The sequence below is a fragment of the Cimex lectularius genome, unplaced genomic scaffold, assembly GCF_000648675.2.
Source record: "Cimex lectularius strain Harlan isolate CLEC.00 unplaced genomic scaffold, Clec_2.1 scaffold17, whole genome shotgun sequence".
Lineage (NCBI taxonomy): Eukaryota > Metazoa > Arthropoda > Insecta > Hemiptera > Cimicidae > Cimex > Cimex lectularius.
Genome location: NW_019392640.1, coordinates 1,666,515 through 1,683,441, shown reverse-complemented (window position 1 = coordinate 1,683,441; position 16,927 = coordinate 1,666,515). Strand labels below are relative to the sequence as shown.

General features: G+C 36.9%; 1 protein-coding gene across 2 annotated transcripts; it reads left to right on the top strand.

Annotated features, from left to right (window-relative positions):
• Positions 1-4,132: 4,132 nt before the first annotated feature.
• Positions 4,133-14,601, top strand: LOC106672271 (lysophospholipase D GDPD1-like). 2 transcript variants are annotated; one of them, XR_001341226.2, is made up of 8 exons: positions 4,133-4,461; positions 4,537-4,579; positions 8,674-8,855; positions 8,922-9,142; positions 9,874-10,016; positions 13,807-13,933; positions 14,167-14,412; positions 14,490-14,601. XR_001341226.2 is itself a non-coding variant. In XM_014403564.2 (7 exons), exons 1-7 carry the CDS (start codon positions 4,320-4,322, stop codon positions 14,332-14,334), a joined length of 1,026 nt encoding a protein of 341 aa, XP_014259050.1. In that variant the 5' UTR covers positions 4,133-4,319; the 3' UTR covers positions 14,335-14,601. The 2 variants fall into 2 exon arrangements, 1 of the variants encoding a protein (XP_014259050.1); XM_014403564.2 differs by having other exon boundaries at positions 14,167-14,601.
• Positions 14,602-16,927: the final 2,326 nt, after the last annotated feature.

Genomic DNA, 16,927 nt, shown 5'->3' with positions numbered 1-16,927 from the left:
CCCCGAAATGCACGTGGTAATATTTGTTTTTATTTCTAACTTTATCTTCAACTTTTAGGAACTTATTTTTAAAGTATCAATCACGTCTTTCGATATTAGTAATGAGTACTTTTGTTTTACTACCGATTCCTGAGGGGTATCAGCGGAGAAAGTAGGTGGCTTGGTTGTTATCTACTTATCGAAGTTAACTGACGCCTTCATTCGAAAAAAAATGTTGTCAGCACATTTTTAAATGGATGTACCTCTGGCTGACTCACCAATAAAAATTTTAGCCGACTAACATGGAATTAGAATGGAAAACCTTTGGTTTTCTTTATGAGGTGGATGCCCTCGACAGTGAAACCGTTTGACGGATTAAATTGAAATTTCTTTTGTTAACGTTTACAGAGATATCTTTTCTAAATAAATTCGATTATTAATATACATTATTGTGTATACGTAGACAAAAAACAAAATTCTTAAGAGTTAATAGAAAGTAATCAGTCTAAAACAGAACACATAAATGCGATAGCAGAGGTATCACACACCCCATTGCCTTTGGGTTCGAATTGTAAATTAAATAATTATGACTTAAGATGATCAGGTTCAATGACCTCCTGTGGTGAAAAAAAGTTGCCGCAAAATCCAGCCTGCCTTTCCTAAAAACCAGTTGTAGGTCAGTAGCGGATTTGCCGCGCCTACACATTTCTACGGATCTGGAGCTCAAGAATTTCGCAGCCCAGAAAGTAAAATCGATTATTATCGAGTAAATATTTATCGTTGCCGGTCTTGCACTTTTGTGTATTAAAAAATGTGTAATGTGTCGAACAACAGAAAAGATCAACATAGTTGAATCAGTTGGAGACGTTATGGTCAATTTGTCTAAAAATGTGTGTTCTGCCAATAGATCCACATCCATCACCTTCTCTTTCGCTTTTCTTTATTTCTTTGGCTGTTAAATAAAATAAATAAATTGGTTGCACAAATCCCTGCAAAAGCTTCACTGGGCATAATAAATCACCCCTTTCCAATCCCACAAAATGCACACGATCTTGAAACGTAACTTTTAGAGTTGTCAACTATCGGTGGGTCGCTGCGTTTTTCCTAAGATATTATTCTCCGAAATTGTTGTATAGGACCCATTTAACAACCCCGGTTATCAATACTTTGGATATTTTTTAAAAATGGGTCGTTTACATTGTATTTTAGAAGGGAATCGCTGATGGAAATGTGGTGCCATAAATTCTTCTCAGTCAACGTGTGTTTGCTCCGACTTGCATACCTAGGTGTTCTCAACTACTGACAGAAAGGGGTTACAAGTTGGTAGCTTTTGTGGACGACCTAGTTGTTGTAATCGAAGGTCAAACGAGAAAATAAATAATCGACAAGACGCAGGCAGTTATCGAGTTAATCGTCAAATCTAAAGGACAAACCCTAATGTGTACATCATCTGTCAAGATCTGTCCCAAACTACCCGAAACACCACATGCACTCCTTTCCGGCACAAATCGAATATAGACAGTAAGAATATGCTTCACTGTTAGTTATGGTTTGTGGATAGAAACTGGCTGACTGACCTTATTACAACTGATTTACTTTTTTTCCAATGATGCTTAGGGGAGCACAATAGATCTATTCAGGTCGAGATGCAGTAAGCCTTGTGGCCACCTCTTTTATCCTTATCTCTATCCCTATCCAATTATGCTTTTTCCGCTATCCATACCGTGTGTTGTTAAGTGTGTAGGTTACTTGTGACAAAAACTAGAATTTGGTCATCAACAGTGATGGATAACCAAAGCGCCTCGCGCCTTCCAAATCAAAATTTCCGCCTCTGTACCAAGAAACGCACTTATGGACCGTGCTTGTTTTTCTAAAGCGTCATTAGTGCCATCGCCATACAAATTTCACTAGGAGTCTGAGCTGCGGTTTTCTTTTTGCAACAGTGAAAAATCATTAAAGACAAAAATGCATTATTTTTCTTCCGTTTTAAAAGCAAACTGCCTAGTCAAAATAGGTGATTTCGACCGAAACTGACGAGTAAAAACATCTGAATTCCCATTTGAGAATGTGCAAAAAATAATGTGTAAAAGAACATTGTTTCAAAATTCAAGAAGGAAACAAATTATTGAAAAACGCTACGGGATTATATTACAAACCAATACATGCCATAATTTTGGGGAAATCTAAAAAAAAAAATGTTTTGCGAGTATGGCTTGAGGTAGTATCCATTCCTAGTCGGTCTTACGGTGTCCAAAGGTAAAACAGTTTTTTTATGGTTTTATATTCGAAAGTTTTTGTCTCCGAAGTTTGACAGACCAGAAACAAAGATGATAGGCAGACTAAAATGATCAGTAAAATAAAAAATAAAATGACGTCGGTTCGAGTTGATAGATGAAATGAACTTGGGATCGTGGGACGATATGAGTCAGGAATGGGTACGACACGCAAGTCTCGTTGTACTTCATTTGAAAAAGCAAAATACACTAACAGGCAAAAAATTCCACCCACTTGTAATATGACTTGATTTGTATTTATTTTTATATATTAATCACTTTCACGTTTTTTAACGTTTAATAATTAAGTCTTTTTCTAAAAAAGTTAAAAAAAATGTAAATTGCTAAGGAAAATGAAAAATAAAAAAAGATACAATTTGTTCCAATTTGGTTTTAGATTTTTAATTAACATTTCACAATCAACTTTCTACCAGTCTGCAAATGTCTCTTGGCCAGGCTAAGACCCTGTTGTTATGCTGTTGAAGTTTGTACTATGCGAGCGACATGTGGACGGGCATTATCGTGCATTGGAATAGGATTGTCGCTGATTTCATCGAGGATAGGCAACGCATGTTGTTCCAAAATTTCATCCACATAGCGAGTGGACGTCAAAGACCCCCCCCCCACGAAGAACAACCAGCTCTGTGGGACTCTCCAGTGAAATTCCCTCCCAACACCACCATTGAGCTACGTTGAAGCTCTGGGAAAAATTAGAGACATCGGACCTTTCATTTCGCCTTCTCTACATTCTTTCACGCCCATCTGGAGATCGTAGGACAAATCTTCACTGATATGTAAGAAGTACAGCAGACCAATCGTCCAAGACCATACTGCCATCAATCCATACTGATAATCTTTTTCGAGCAGTGTGTCTAGAAATTTGGACACCTCGAAGTTCCTGGAGCTGATGAATCGCTTGAATAACAGTAAGGTACCGGTTTCGCAAAATGCTCAAAGTCAAAAAATCATCCTGTGGTTTTATTACCCTAGGGCGTCCAGAACCGGGCCTTCTATGTTAGGACTCAGTTTCTCGAAAACATCTAACGTCATCTACACAGAGTTTCGTAGGGAACTCCGATGGCTATAGCCGGATATCTGATGGAACGTCTATCATCAATAAGCGTCACACCACGCGCAACATCCTCCGCACCAAGTGGCATTTTTAAGTTTAAAATTTGAAATTAAGAAAACAAAGATGAAAAGTTTATTGCTTCAGAAATCAAATGAGCTGAATAAACAAACATTTTAAATTCTGTAAAGTAAGGGATTTCTTTCTTGACATAAGCCAAGCTGTTGATCGAATTTGGCACCCGGGCTTGCTGTTCATGCTCAAGGACATCCTTACACCATCTCATACTCCACAGTTAGACAAATTAACGGCAGAATTTTCTTTTATGGACAAAAAAAAATCAATTGGGTGAATTTTTCTCCTGTCAGTGTATTAATTCGGAAAGACGTGATCCAACTTGACGGAGTGTTCTAATTTCAAAAGCGAATCTGAGACGGCGGTTTTCCTCCGACGGCGTCTGTCGTCGAATCGATAGAGGCTTGTTTTAGATTAAGGATTGAGTGTCTTTTCCTCTAATTGATATTCCCAATTTAAAACAAAAGCATAAACAAATATTTATGGGCAAAAATAACATGACAAATTAAGGGCAGAATTTTATTTTATGGAAAAAACATATCAATTGGGTGGAATTTTTCGCTTGTCAGTGTGGTGAGTCGGAAGAACGTGTTCCAACTTGACGGAATGTTCCAACTTCAAAAGCGAATGTTTGACGGCGGTTTTCCTCCGACGGCGTCCGTCGTCGAATCGATAGAGAGGCGGGTCGCGGTGTTTCGCGTTGCGGCCGCGGGTTTCGTCCACCGAGTACTCCTAGGAACCGGCAGGTGGCAGGGGCCTCCGGGGGCGGCGGAGGAGGCGGTGGAGGAGACCCGCGGCTCTCAGTGGCCGGCCGCCCTCGGTCGTGACCCCCTCTCAGTCTTCTTCCGACCTCATCGCCGACGCCTCATACCCGACCTCGACCCAGGTTAGGCCCGAGGCACTCGCTCCTCTTCCGCGGCCTCATGTTGGACAACTCCGTCCAGATTCTGATCGCCCTCTTCGGCGGCTACGTCGTCACTTCGGTCATCTTGCTCCGCAACCCGACCATCCTCTACAGGAAGAAGAAGATCAAATTCACCTGCAGGCACATCAGCCATCGCGGAGGTAATTACCCGTCATCATAGTTTTTACCATTTTTACTCAGTTCACGTGTTTTGAGCGAGCTCCTTTATTTTACAGGGGCTGGAGAAAATTACGAAAATACGATTACAGCCTTTAAAAGGTAATTTTTTAAAAAACTTTTATCCCTCCCATTCTGTTACCCCTTTGTGTTAACCTTTCATACTGACAAAAACGTTGAGTGCTCGCCTTTCCCTGAGAAGGACGTGAATGCTCCTGATCGAACTCGATCCCTGTTTTTATGTCGGTTTTGCATCCCCTGGTCCCTCATCTGGAATCTTCCAAAACTAGGACAATTCAATAATGTGTTGATGTTATTGTTTTCTCCCTTTGCCTGTTCTTTCTTCACGTCGAATCCATTGTGAAGGTGAAATTAATGTATTTTTTCTCTCAAATTAAATAGAACCATGCTCAAATACACAAAAGAAATAGAAACGTCTAAGACTAACCTCACGGAATCTTTTCTTTCTCTAGTTTTCCATTCACCTCCCTTCTCCCTTTTCGCTGTTATTTATCCCGTTGTTAACACGAGAATAGTCAATCAGTCCCCCCCACACGGATCACCTATCGACTTAATTCACCTCTTCCCTCCTGCGTTTTTTTTAATTAGAATATTAAAAAAATTTTGTTATGTTTTGGTGAGGTTTTGACGCGGGATCGGAAAATCAGTAACTTTGGTTGATCTGTAACCAGGAAGAGATGACGTCATTGTTTACTGTCGAACTTTTCTCTGATGTCATCCACTTTTCCAGGAAAAAAGAAATTTTTAACGAAATTTTTATCGCACTTTGACTCAAAAATAGTATAATTGCTATAAAAAATTTATTTACTAAATGTGGCAAAAAAGGCAATTTTCAGCACGCCAAGTTTTGAGTTTGATATGCTTATCATTCATTACCATTGTGCAACAGAGAACGTTCACCATTATTCAACCACCTCATGAAAGTCTATGCTACTTTGTACATGGCAAAATTGGACGATTTAAGGAACGAGGTAGACCCAACGATTCGGCGACGTTACATTCTTAACCCTTTTAAAAGTTAGAACAGACCAAAGTTGTGGTTCTTCTAGGCAATCTAGAACCGAGACTGGTCACTTTTCCATGTGTTCATGAATGACAACAATAAATTTTTCAGCATTGGCACTTTTATTTGTGATGCCTATGTGCACTTAAATATAAATTTTGCACGTAGCGGTGAATAATCCAGACATAAAACAGGTTTTTTTATTAATCTGTTTTACAGTTAGTTCACACCGGAACAGAAGGTGATATAAATTTTGGATATATAATCGTAAACGTCTAAAAAGTATCCTGTATTTTCGAGTTGAGGAGGATTAAGTGTGTCAGTTTATTCCACGAGGGATATCTGAAGATATTTTTAACGCGTGCAAGGACGGTTTTAGAGCAGTGGGACCCAGTTTCACCACTGCATTTTCAAATTGCAGTACATATTCATTAGCGTGCGACTTCGTGACAGGGCAGTGAAAAATTATTGTACCATGCGTGGTGAGAGAAGAGGAAGAGAGGGACGTAGACTTTTATATACGAACATCTATTGTTATGGCACTCTGAAATTGATTGGACATGAATGTGAGGTTTTTTCTTGTGATCAGTACTTAATGTTGATGTTGTTTAATGTTAAACAATGGTAGGAATTCATCAACTATGTAACTTGTTTGTTGAAAGAAATATCTGTGAGGTGATGGCCCAGTGTCCATAAATTCCTAATATGATGCCTTACCCTTCTTACAATCCTCACCGACACGTGATGAGGAAATGACGAAAAGGGACTGGGAGGCCTATAGGATAGGCAGACCTCAATAACTAATGCTACCATTTAAACTAAAAACATAAAAAGTACGAAAAATGTGCATACTGAAAAACCTAGTAATATACAGAAATAAAATATCACGTTCGAAGAAAATTGACAAACACGCTGGAAAGAAAGAAAAAAGAAGAAGAAAAGCAACTAAGACCACAATGAACCGACCCGAGCAAACAACCAAAAAAACATGCCTAATCCATCAAACAAGCCGACAGACAAAGGCAAACAACTGCACACCCTTTTCACCTTTGAACGTACAAAAACTTAAAAAGCGCCTCGACTAGACGGAAAATCACGCAAACCGACCGCTGAAGATGGCGAAAAGCCGACTTAAGTTGGACAGACGAAAAAGCTAGACAAGTGAGGACAGAAAGATCGGAAATGACCGATATTAGTTGTGAAGTTATGTCTGCGAGGTTAACGAACCCGTAGCTTATGTTGCTAGGCAAACAGAAGTCAAATAAAATAAAACTGAAATTGGAAACCATAAAAGCGGAATTGGTTGGAACTTCACCGTTGGTGAGTAAAGTACGGTTTTTTCTGCAACCCCAAAAAATGGGTCTGTGTTTACGGATCAAACTCTTCTTGCGCGTCGAGTGCACAGAAGTAATGACCATCAGGAAGATAATTCTAATTTTAGTTGAGCTGTAGTGTTTGTAAAGGACCTTCATGACGTACTTACCGGTAAGGTGTCCAGACCGAAAAACTCAACAGCAACAGTAATCAGAAGGTAACTGACGACTAACGCAATATTCGTGACACCTGGACTATCTCCTTGTAGTAATCTGTACTAGGTTGTCAACGGTTATTACGTCCACGGTCCTTCCAACTGCGGACTCAAAGGTATGTCCTGTAACGTCGATGGCAATGGTCCGAGAACTATTTAATTCGATGACGTGTACATTCATAAAGTCATTCCTGGTACAGCAGCCATTAGATGATTAGTCTTTTTCCTCGGATGAAACTTCTTCCTGTATCCATACGCAGTTTATCGACGATTTTGATGTATAACTCTTGAAATTGTGGCCTCACAGACTTGCGACTAACGGCCGTCTGGAAACTATTTAATTGAATTTTGGGTTATAATAAACTGCTTGTAAAAGAGGAGTACACTCATAAAGTAGTTTTCTGCTGTAACCAAAATAATGGAACCGCCACAATAGCTAAAACACGACAAAATCTGTCTGTGACTAAATATCGAACTGCTTCTTGTACTATTCGTGTGGGGTTTATTTACGATTTTGATTTTGACCTTGACTCTCAAATCTGCCGCTTTGAACGGGTGCCAACCAACTAATGACCACATGGAAGCTAATTCTTAATTTTAAACAGTGCTGTAGTGCTTACAAACGACCCACGAGACTACTCTAAGGTAGTTTCCAACTGCAACCAAAAGAACCGAACAGCCTCAGTAGCCAGAAGGTGACGACTAATACAATGTTCTGTGTCTCCGTGTCTACCTACTTCGTTAAGTACTCTATTCGTACGCTGTTGTCGAAATAGTGTTCTGCTACTAACGACTGGCGAGAAATTATTTCATACAATTTTGGATTATGCTCGATTGCTCAAAAAAGGACCTAATGACGTACACACCCATAAAGTCATTTCCTGTTGGTAAAGAACGGTACGGTCACAGTAGCAAGGACTGACTGACGACTAATTTGATATTATGTTCCTCCAGGTCTACTTCCTTCTCGTAGTTCGATGTCTACACAGTTTATTGAAATATTTATCATATACGATCCTTAAAGTTGCGTCCTCTAAAGGAGTGTCTTGCAACTAACAATACCCGGAAGCTATTTTATAATTTTGGATTATACTCGACTACTCATAAAGGACCTAGACGACGAACACTCATACGTCAGTATATCCTCTACTATACTAAAGGACGTTACGGCCACATTCATTAAGCCATTAGCAGAGTGGTGGCTGTCTTTGGTTAAGGTGTCACTGTTGCCACTGCTTCAGCAATGGTTCCGCCTTCCAGGCAGCAACCAATGAGCTTGTAGCACCCCATTACATAAGCAAAGGCTTGAACCTGCTCAGTAAAAACTCTTCAATGAGATCTTATCCCTCACTTTATGGAGTACACCACAAGCACTAGCCTCTGAAGCATACTATGTACTTTTTGTCGACGGTTTTGGCGTACACCATTTTCTAAAGTGCCTCCTTGGAGTAGTGTCCTGCATGTATCGACGTGGTATTATTCAAATTTAGATTATGCTCGAGTGCTAATAAACAACCTATACGACATATTTCAAGTTTTTCTCATTTCACCCCATTTGCATGATTGTCATCGTTCGGCATGATGATCTCAGTTTTAATTATCTATTTTTTACAGTAATATTTCTTATACAAGTGAATTTTCTAGAGCTATCGCGTTAGGCACGGATATGTTGGAAATCGACTGTCATCTGACTAAAGACAACCAGGTGGTCGTGTGCCACGACAGCAATCTACTAAGGAACACCGGGCTCAACAAGAACATCTCCGAGCTCAACTACAGCGACCTGCCGCTGATAAGCACGACATTACCCATCGACTTCGACCCAGGTCGGTACGCCGCTTTCACACTCTATCTCTTTCTTCCAAACCGTCGAATTAAACCTGGGTTTTTAGGGTCCTCATTCACGGGGAGCTGTCGAGAAGATGAGAGGCGGATACCCCTCCTCGACGAGGTCTTCGAAAGGTTCCCGTCGATCCCGATCAATATCGACGTCAAAGCTAACAACGACCTCCTCATCAGGGAGATCAACAGGCTGATCACAAACCACAGAAGGGAGGAGATTACCGTCTGGGGTAGCTTCAGTAACGACATCACCTACAAATGCTACCTCCAGGTATTTTAATATTAAAACACCACCTATTAAAGAAAAGTACTTAAAATTAAGGATTCTCATTGAACTTTGACTTTTTAGACTACTCCCTCAATCGACCTTAAATTAAGAGTAAATCAGTCAAATTTTTTAAAAATATTTTGGTTGGACAACCGTAAATTGAATAATGTAATGGTCACACAGTTACATTTAAATTAATAACAGTATGCACATGCCATCAATTAAAACCTTTGTTAATTGGAACGTAAAACGAATTCTGGTAAATGAAATTATGCAGATACAATTAAAAGTATCTGAAGAGCCATTTGGCTTAATTAGTTCAAATCGATAATTAATTATGTATTGTTTGACAAATTAAAGGAATTCCTTTTCACAATATAAGAAAATGGCTACTCTCATCCATTAATTTACTACGAAACTGCAAATCTTTGACAAGATGTGTCTTCTCCATCGACTTGGATCGAGTTTTTGGCCATTTTGAAGGTGGTTCGGGCTTTAAAGGCGTGTTTCGATTTCCCTGCCCGTCCTTTTTTCCCTCTAAAGAATAGAATTAGCATTAAACGAATCAACAGATGGCCTGATACACCACGACTTCCGGGAGTGAACAAATTACCATCTTTGCCCCCGTTTGCCGTAGATGGGGAACTCCGTTCTCCCGCTCTTGGTTCGAAAACGGCAAAATTCGTTTACAAAACGTTTCTACACGTACATTAATTGTGATATCTGTTTTTCAGAATCCAAAGGTGAACCTCCTATTCTCGTTGAGGCAAGTGGTCCGACTAATCCTCCTCTTCTACACAGGCCTCCTTCCTTTCTTCCCCATTAAGGAGACCCACTTGGAGATTTTCCAGCCGTCTATGTACCTCAAACCAGCATGGTAAGACCAAATTTAAAACAGAAAAAATTGAAATTTTACATTTGAAGCGTCATTGGAAAGCTACGTGGTGATTAATGATTAAACCAATGAGTGTATTTCCCGAGTTTGTCGGAGTGCCAAAGGGCAATGTGCTCAGACCAACCCCATACACCTCAGCCATCCCAACTACTCCCTCTACCCTCCTTGCATCCCTTGCTGATGATACAAGAGAGCTTTCCTCTTATCTCAAACCTGTGGGGGGGGCTCAAGGCACACATATGATGAATAGCCAAATGTATAAAGGATGATAACAATTAATTAAAACAAATTCATCCAAATTACATTTACATCCTAAGCAAAACCCCTCATGCAATTTTCCTCAACTACACCTAAAAACCAACTGCACTACTTTTGGTTCTATCTTGACTCACATTCCACCTGGAACAGACACACCAAATGAAAAAGACAGGGATTAAACATATGGTTCAAACACTCTACAAAACATTACTAAAACCTATTTGGGCCAATGAACTGGAACTGTGGGGTACCAGTAAACCTGCCAATATCCAATGAATTCAGTCCTTCCAATTCAAAGTCCTCAGAATCATAGTCAATGCTCCCTATTGACCCTATTGATCCAATACTACCTTCCACAACGACCTCAAAATACTGTTTGTACAAAAATTATTCTCCAAATTCTCTATGTTCCTCGATAAACCCTCCGTTCACTCGAACCCATCAACCCAATCTGTGTTTAATATAACCAATTCCTATAATCCTGTCAGATGACTAGAGGGAAAATGGTCCAGGAAACCCTCGCCAAAGACTAACCTTTAAAATTGGGAGAGCATCATAACACTGGGCTTGTAGAATGGGCATTTTCTTCTTATTTTTACACAAAAAATAAAACAGGAGCATACTAAAATAAGGATTTGAGAATATATCTATCCTTATTTAAGCCAATTTTTTTGCAAAACTTTGTTCATTAATACAGGCTCAAAAATTCCACATTAATTATTAAATATTTATTGATCCTCCAGCATCTCATTTAATTCAATTTTTATGATATCATTGGCCGATGAGAATTCTATTGTCGTACTCATCATTTTGTGAAAATATTGAATGAAATTGCTTCCTATGACTGGACATATGTTTGGAAAGGCGAGTGGAGGATATGATGTATTATATTGTAGGTAAGAGGAATGCTGTGGATCTGAACAGTAAGAGGTATGGGAAAGGTTAAGAATCTCTAATTAGACAAATTGGCTTTATTAAGAAAAGGAAGAAGCATTTATTTTGAATACAAAGATATATGATTATTTGTAGATCATGAGATGCAGTCTCATGTGATCTAGGCTTAGAAAAACATTTTCTTTATTGTGCCAACGTTTTGATCTTTATTAAAAAAAAAATATTGAGATAATCTGCAGGGCTCAAAGTGTGTGTTTCCTGTGTAGATGTGTCACTGTTATGTGTCGTGTTGAGAGTGTAAACACACTGAGCCCTGAAGATAATCACAATAAAGATCGATATGTCGGCACAATAAAGAAAATGTTTTTCTAAACGAACATCTCGCGACCTCTAAATAATCATTACTTAACAGTCACTAAATGTTACACAAAGATATATATATTTTTTATTATTCTGTTTTCATGCATAGACTAACGCGCATCTGCTGAGTTGACTCAAATTAATTAAAATACGTATAAATAATAATTTATAACAACAATACATAAAAGTAATAATTTTATTAAATAATTAAACTGCTAAATGAGTGAAGAGGATAATGGGTCAGGTGTAAGTTCTGAGAATTCAAACTGTACACAGATTGGGAAAGGTCGAGAACCACTGGTCTAGACAAATTGGCCTTATTTACAAACTTTTAGAATAAATTAATTGAATTTAAACAACAAGTTTTTAGAGAATGCTCAACCAGTACATTTCTAGTTTAAGTTGTACCAGGAGAGTAGTAAGGGTGGCTATCACTAAAGAATCTGGGAGAACAGCATAAAGACATCCAGGTGGTGAGAAGACCATGAGGAAGACGTTTAAGATGCCTCCAGGATGTGGAAACCTGGCAAATCTTCTTAAAGGAGGTCACCCTACTGTAGAGCTAAAGAGTAAAAGTTAAATGCGGGCGAAACAAAATTATCCCCCCCCTGCCCATTGAACAGATAAGAACAGCATTGAACATGGAAAACCTCAAAACCAATAGAAAATATTCAAGGGTGATTCATACTATTCTGAGGGTTTTGTTTTGGACTAGTTATGGAGGTATAAAAAGAAAACATGAGGAACAAAAGAATCTATACCATTACCAGGAGATGTATTTGATCGGTGTACTATGTGTTGGCTGGACTTTCTTCACATAATAGGTGTGGGTTTTTTTGAGGACTTATGAGGGACATCCGGGGAGTAAGAGACCAGAAGGCTAGTGAACTGAACACCTGGCCTCTTTCAGACAAGGGAGATTGGTTGATTCAGCTAAGTTGCCTGGGTGACTCTCAACTAGTTGATTGTTGGTGAAAACTTTTCTTGGCTGATTTCACACGAGGCAACTTGTGAAATCAACTTCTATTTCCAACAGGAGATGTTAAAACCCAAGGAAGCAGCACTTCCTGTTAAAAAAAGAAAAAAGGAAAGAGACGCTTTCTGAAAACTATTACCACTTCCCTCTAAGCTTCAATTGTTTTAAATTTGTTGCTAAACTCACACTTCATGCCCCATATTTGGAACTAATATGAATTTCTTTAATGATGCAATAACAGCCTTTTGTGCTTAGTCAACCAGTGGGGATGAGAACTTGGGCAGCACTTGTGCTTGCTGGCCACTTGCATGGGCAGACTACTTGATTCAGGCGGTTCTCAATAATTTGCTCCATGGTTACACTCCTTGACACCTGTCTGTGCAATTAGTTGAATCATTTCATAGTCATCTGAAAGAGGCCTAAAGGAGATCAAAGTCTACAAGTACCATAGAGCTAAAGAGTAAAAGTTAAAGTAATAGAAAATTAGTTAGTTGATCCTTATCGATCATTAACCCATCGGGGACACAGACCAAAGATGGTAAGGATCAAATCACAGGTACAGGTTCATCACCTTACAGACCAAGGAGGAAACCTCACAAAAATACACATAGTATAAATTATTAGTGGGATGGTAGGAGCAAATATTAATGAAAAACACAGAAAGCATTCACCATGGCTAGATGGTTCAGTTAACCAGTCTTCAGATTAGTTTGAGATTTAATGATTGCCAAGTGGAGTAAAGAGAAAACTTCAAAACCAGTCAAAAATATTCATGCAATTTGATCCTTGCCCATCCTTGCTGAGTTGGTCTATCAGAAGCGTTTCTGCATTTTGCAGACACATCCTACATCTGACAGACCAACCTGGTGAGGACAGGATTACTACTGATGGCAAGGATCAAATCACAGGTTCATCACCCTACAGATCAATGAAGGACATCTCATAAAATATACATAGAACAACTTGTTTGCAGGTTGTGTGAACACCAACCTCTTGAATTTTGCAATTATGTACAATTGGAAACAAAAATATGGTCACTTTATACAAAAGAGCACAAATTAAATCAGTGAAACATTGATCAAATTTGTTAAAAACAGTCACATCAATTCAACAAATCTCTTAACTTTTTTCCTAATAGAATAAGAAATCAGTCATCTTTTGAACTTAAAATCGACAAATAAGCTGATGCAATTCAGACAATTTGTTTATAATTTAAATTCTAACTAGCTTATTGTCCTTTTATGCCTAACAGGTGCAAAATGTATTTCAATGTATTGTTTTCAGGAGAAGTCACTCAAGGGAGAGAGAGGGAAATTTCATGATGACTTTGCCAACATTTTTAGTCCACACAATGGACTATTTACTAATGAGTAAAATTTTATTCGCTCATTTAAGAAAACGAGGAATTCAGGTAGTGGCATTGCATGAATTTTTTTAACATAAAATCCTGCGATTATTTTCTCTTGTGTAGTTTGATGTTGCTAATGAAAATTGATTATATGTAAGATATTAAACAAATTAATAAAGACAATAATCTATTAAGGAATTATCATGTGGTCTGAATATGTATAGCAAGTTTCTTTAAAAACTTATTGATTTATAAACACTGTTAAAATTTTCTAACTTGTGTTTTGTATGTTTCAGACGTATGTTTGGGTTCTGAACCATGAGAACGAGTTCAAAAAGGTGTATGACTTGGGGGTGACAGGGATCATGACTGACTACCCTTCCAAGTTGAAAAAATTTCTCGACGACAACCCGGATTACCGTTGTACAAAGGATCCGCCGCAGGCGGACAAGGAAGAGTACTAAATTGTTCGACTACCCCCTGACAAAAATTTTGTGATAAAAACTTATACTATCTATCAAAACCAGATGTAGCACAATATTGTGATAAGTGTTTCCTTCCTTTTAATTTGCAGAGAATCAGACGGAGAAGAGATTTTCATTTTTTTTTTCTTTTTTAGGTCTAGACAAATATTTTGGAATCACTTTACAAGATCTCTTTTTAAAATGAAACCATGAAAGATTTATTTATTGTTTAATAAAAATGACTTTTTTTTATTAAAATGATGTCATTATGTGCTAGTTATTTTTAGAAAAGATTTTCAATATTTTAAAATAAATGGTTTTCTTTTGTTTTACTGTTACTATATTGATTGTTCATTGTTAAAAGATATTTTAAACAAAGCTTTTTATTATTGTTGATTAAGAAAAATTTTTATTAATGTTCAATAAGGAAGTAAAGACATAATATATGCTATACTGACAATTTTGGAAAATCAGCTCAAACAAAAAAAAAGCTATATTGTAAAATAATTATTTTATTTTTCCAAAGTAGGTAAATAGTTATTTTACTAGTAAAAGTTATTTGTTCAATATATCATTTTCAGTCTTGAGTTTCATACTGACCTTAATTGTTTTGTATATTTTGCATAATCAATTCATCTTAATATACAGATTACAGCATTTTTGTTAATTATCAATTTTAGAGAATTGGTTAGGGATGGTTAGGGAGAGAATTTGATTTTCAGTTATCAAGTAGCAGAAGTTTTTCAAATGGTGCAATCATTTTTCAAGATAAAGTCATTTTTCACCATTTATTTCTATCAAGGAAACGGTGTTTGAATTTTGTTTTTGACACATTCTTCCATTCCCCGGGAAAAAATCAGAAATATTTTCCAAAACAATTTATGATTTAAGCCATGAAGTTTTTGCTAATTTCTCATCCCCCCGACGTTAAATTTCAATGTGGTTTCATTTTTATTTGACTGATGCTAAGACTTACGCAGAGCACTTTTAGAAATTGTAGCTGTAGTACTTTTATTTTTCAAAATACAAATATAAGAAATTCAAGATGTATATTTTTGCCAAGTAAGAAAGCATCTGCTATGATAAAAGATTTTTTAAACAAGAGGTTGTCGTTTGCATTCTTTTTTCTATGTTTTATCAAATAATTGAAATGTTAACGACTGTAAGCGACATAATTTTTCTGGGTAAACGAGTTAACTCTTTGGGAATTTTTATAGAGGACGAGGCTATGAGCGATAAGTAACGTGTTTATAAAGAGTAATTGGTTTTACTCCATACTGGAAAATGAAATTGAAAAATTTCATTTTCGTAAATGATGCATTTGTTGTGTCAATGCGATGTCGATGTTGTCTTAACGGCTTGGTGTGCTTGTCAATACTGGCAAAGTTAATAATCGCAGGTTTAAATTTATCTAAACAGATCTTTTACTATTCAGTTGTTTTTCTTGTGGTTTTGAGGGAAAAATTATAGTTATTTCTAATAAAACGCCTTAAAAGATCCGAGCAATCAATAAAGTTTTATTCAGAATGGTTTTAAATTTTACAAAGAGCCCATTTTGGGTAAATTGTATTTGTAATATAACATAATATATTTAAAACCAGTTTTTTTGCACTTCCACAGAAGTTTCTCCTTCATATAGCTTCAAAAAAATTCTAAACCAATTAAAATAAGCCAAATGATCCTGTTATTCAAAATAATAAATAATAAATGGCATTTGAACTTTGTTAAAGTTGTTTACTAGCAATTGTTTGTCTAACAGAACAGCTTGCGTTTTAAATCTACTATTTTATCTAACCGTAAAAGCTGTGTTTAAAAGTAGTTTTTAAAATCTAGCAACCAATGACCTACCACCAGAAGTGTAAATGTGCGAGAACAAAAATTTAATCACTTTTAAACCATTACTGCCAAACAAAATTAATTGTTAGTAGAAATATTGAGTTAATTTGTGAAATTTCCTCCTGTGCCTATATAGTGATGGACCAGTTGTTTAATCCTTACAGATCATTGTGTGCATATCATCGCTGGGATGGTCTGAAACGATGCAGGCCAAGATGATTGGTAAGGATAAAAACATTGGATTTATAAAAATCAATAAAACCCATAATTTGTTTTTTAAAGAGAAATGTTACATTTAGATGATTTATTAGCATAAAATACTTAATTCTTCATCCAATTTAAAAGATAATTTTCGAATAAATTTGGACTCAAAAATGTTTAAAACCGCGGAGAACAATTTGTGCATTTGGGAAACAGAGATATTTGTTTTTTTTTTAAACAACATATTTAATAGTGAATAACTATGTTATCTGTGATAATTACTTTTTTTTTTTCAAAGCCTTGAAAAATGATCAATTCATTCAAATCTAGAAGGTTGAGCTTACAATGATTGGCAGTATCATTTTTGTTTATTGCAAGACAAATGAGGTCAATTACAATTAGAAGTTTGATTTTCTAAGACTATCAACTCGATAATTACATTGTGACCAATAGGATATAAAAACCATTTTGTGTTGTGATTGTTAAATTAAACAAAAAAAAAAAAAAATGGTTTAGTCATATGTCGGTTAACATTTTTCAAATAATCTATTTGAAA

What these genes read in the sequence shown, in the direction of transcription:
- LOC106672271 (XM_014403564.2), top strand. Translation starts at nt 4,320, where the DNA reads ATGTTGGACAACTCCGTCCAGATTCTGATCGCCCTCTTCGGCGGCTAC. An exon ending in ATGTACCTCAAACCAGCATG is followed by an intron (nt 10,017 to 13,806) that starts GTAAGACCAAAT and finishes TATTGTTTTCAG; the next exon opens with GAGAAGTCACTCAAGGGAGA. An exon ending in TAAGAAAACGAGGAATTCAG is followed by an intron (nt 13,934 to 14,166) that starts GTAGTGGCATTG and finishes TGTATGTTTCAG; the next exon opens with ACGTATGTTTGGGTTCTGAA.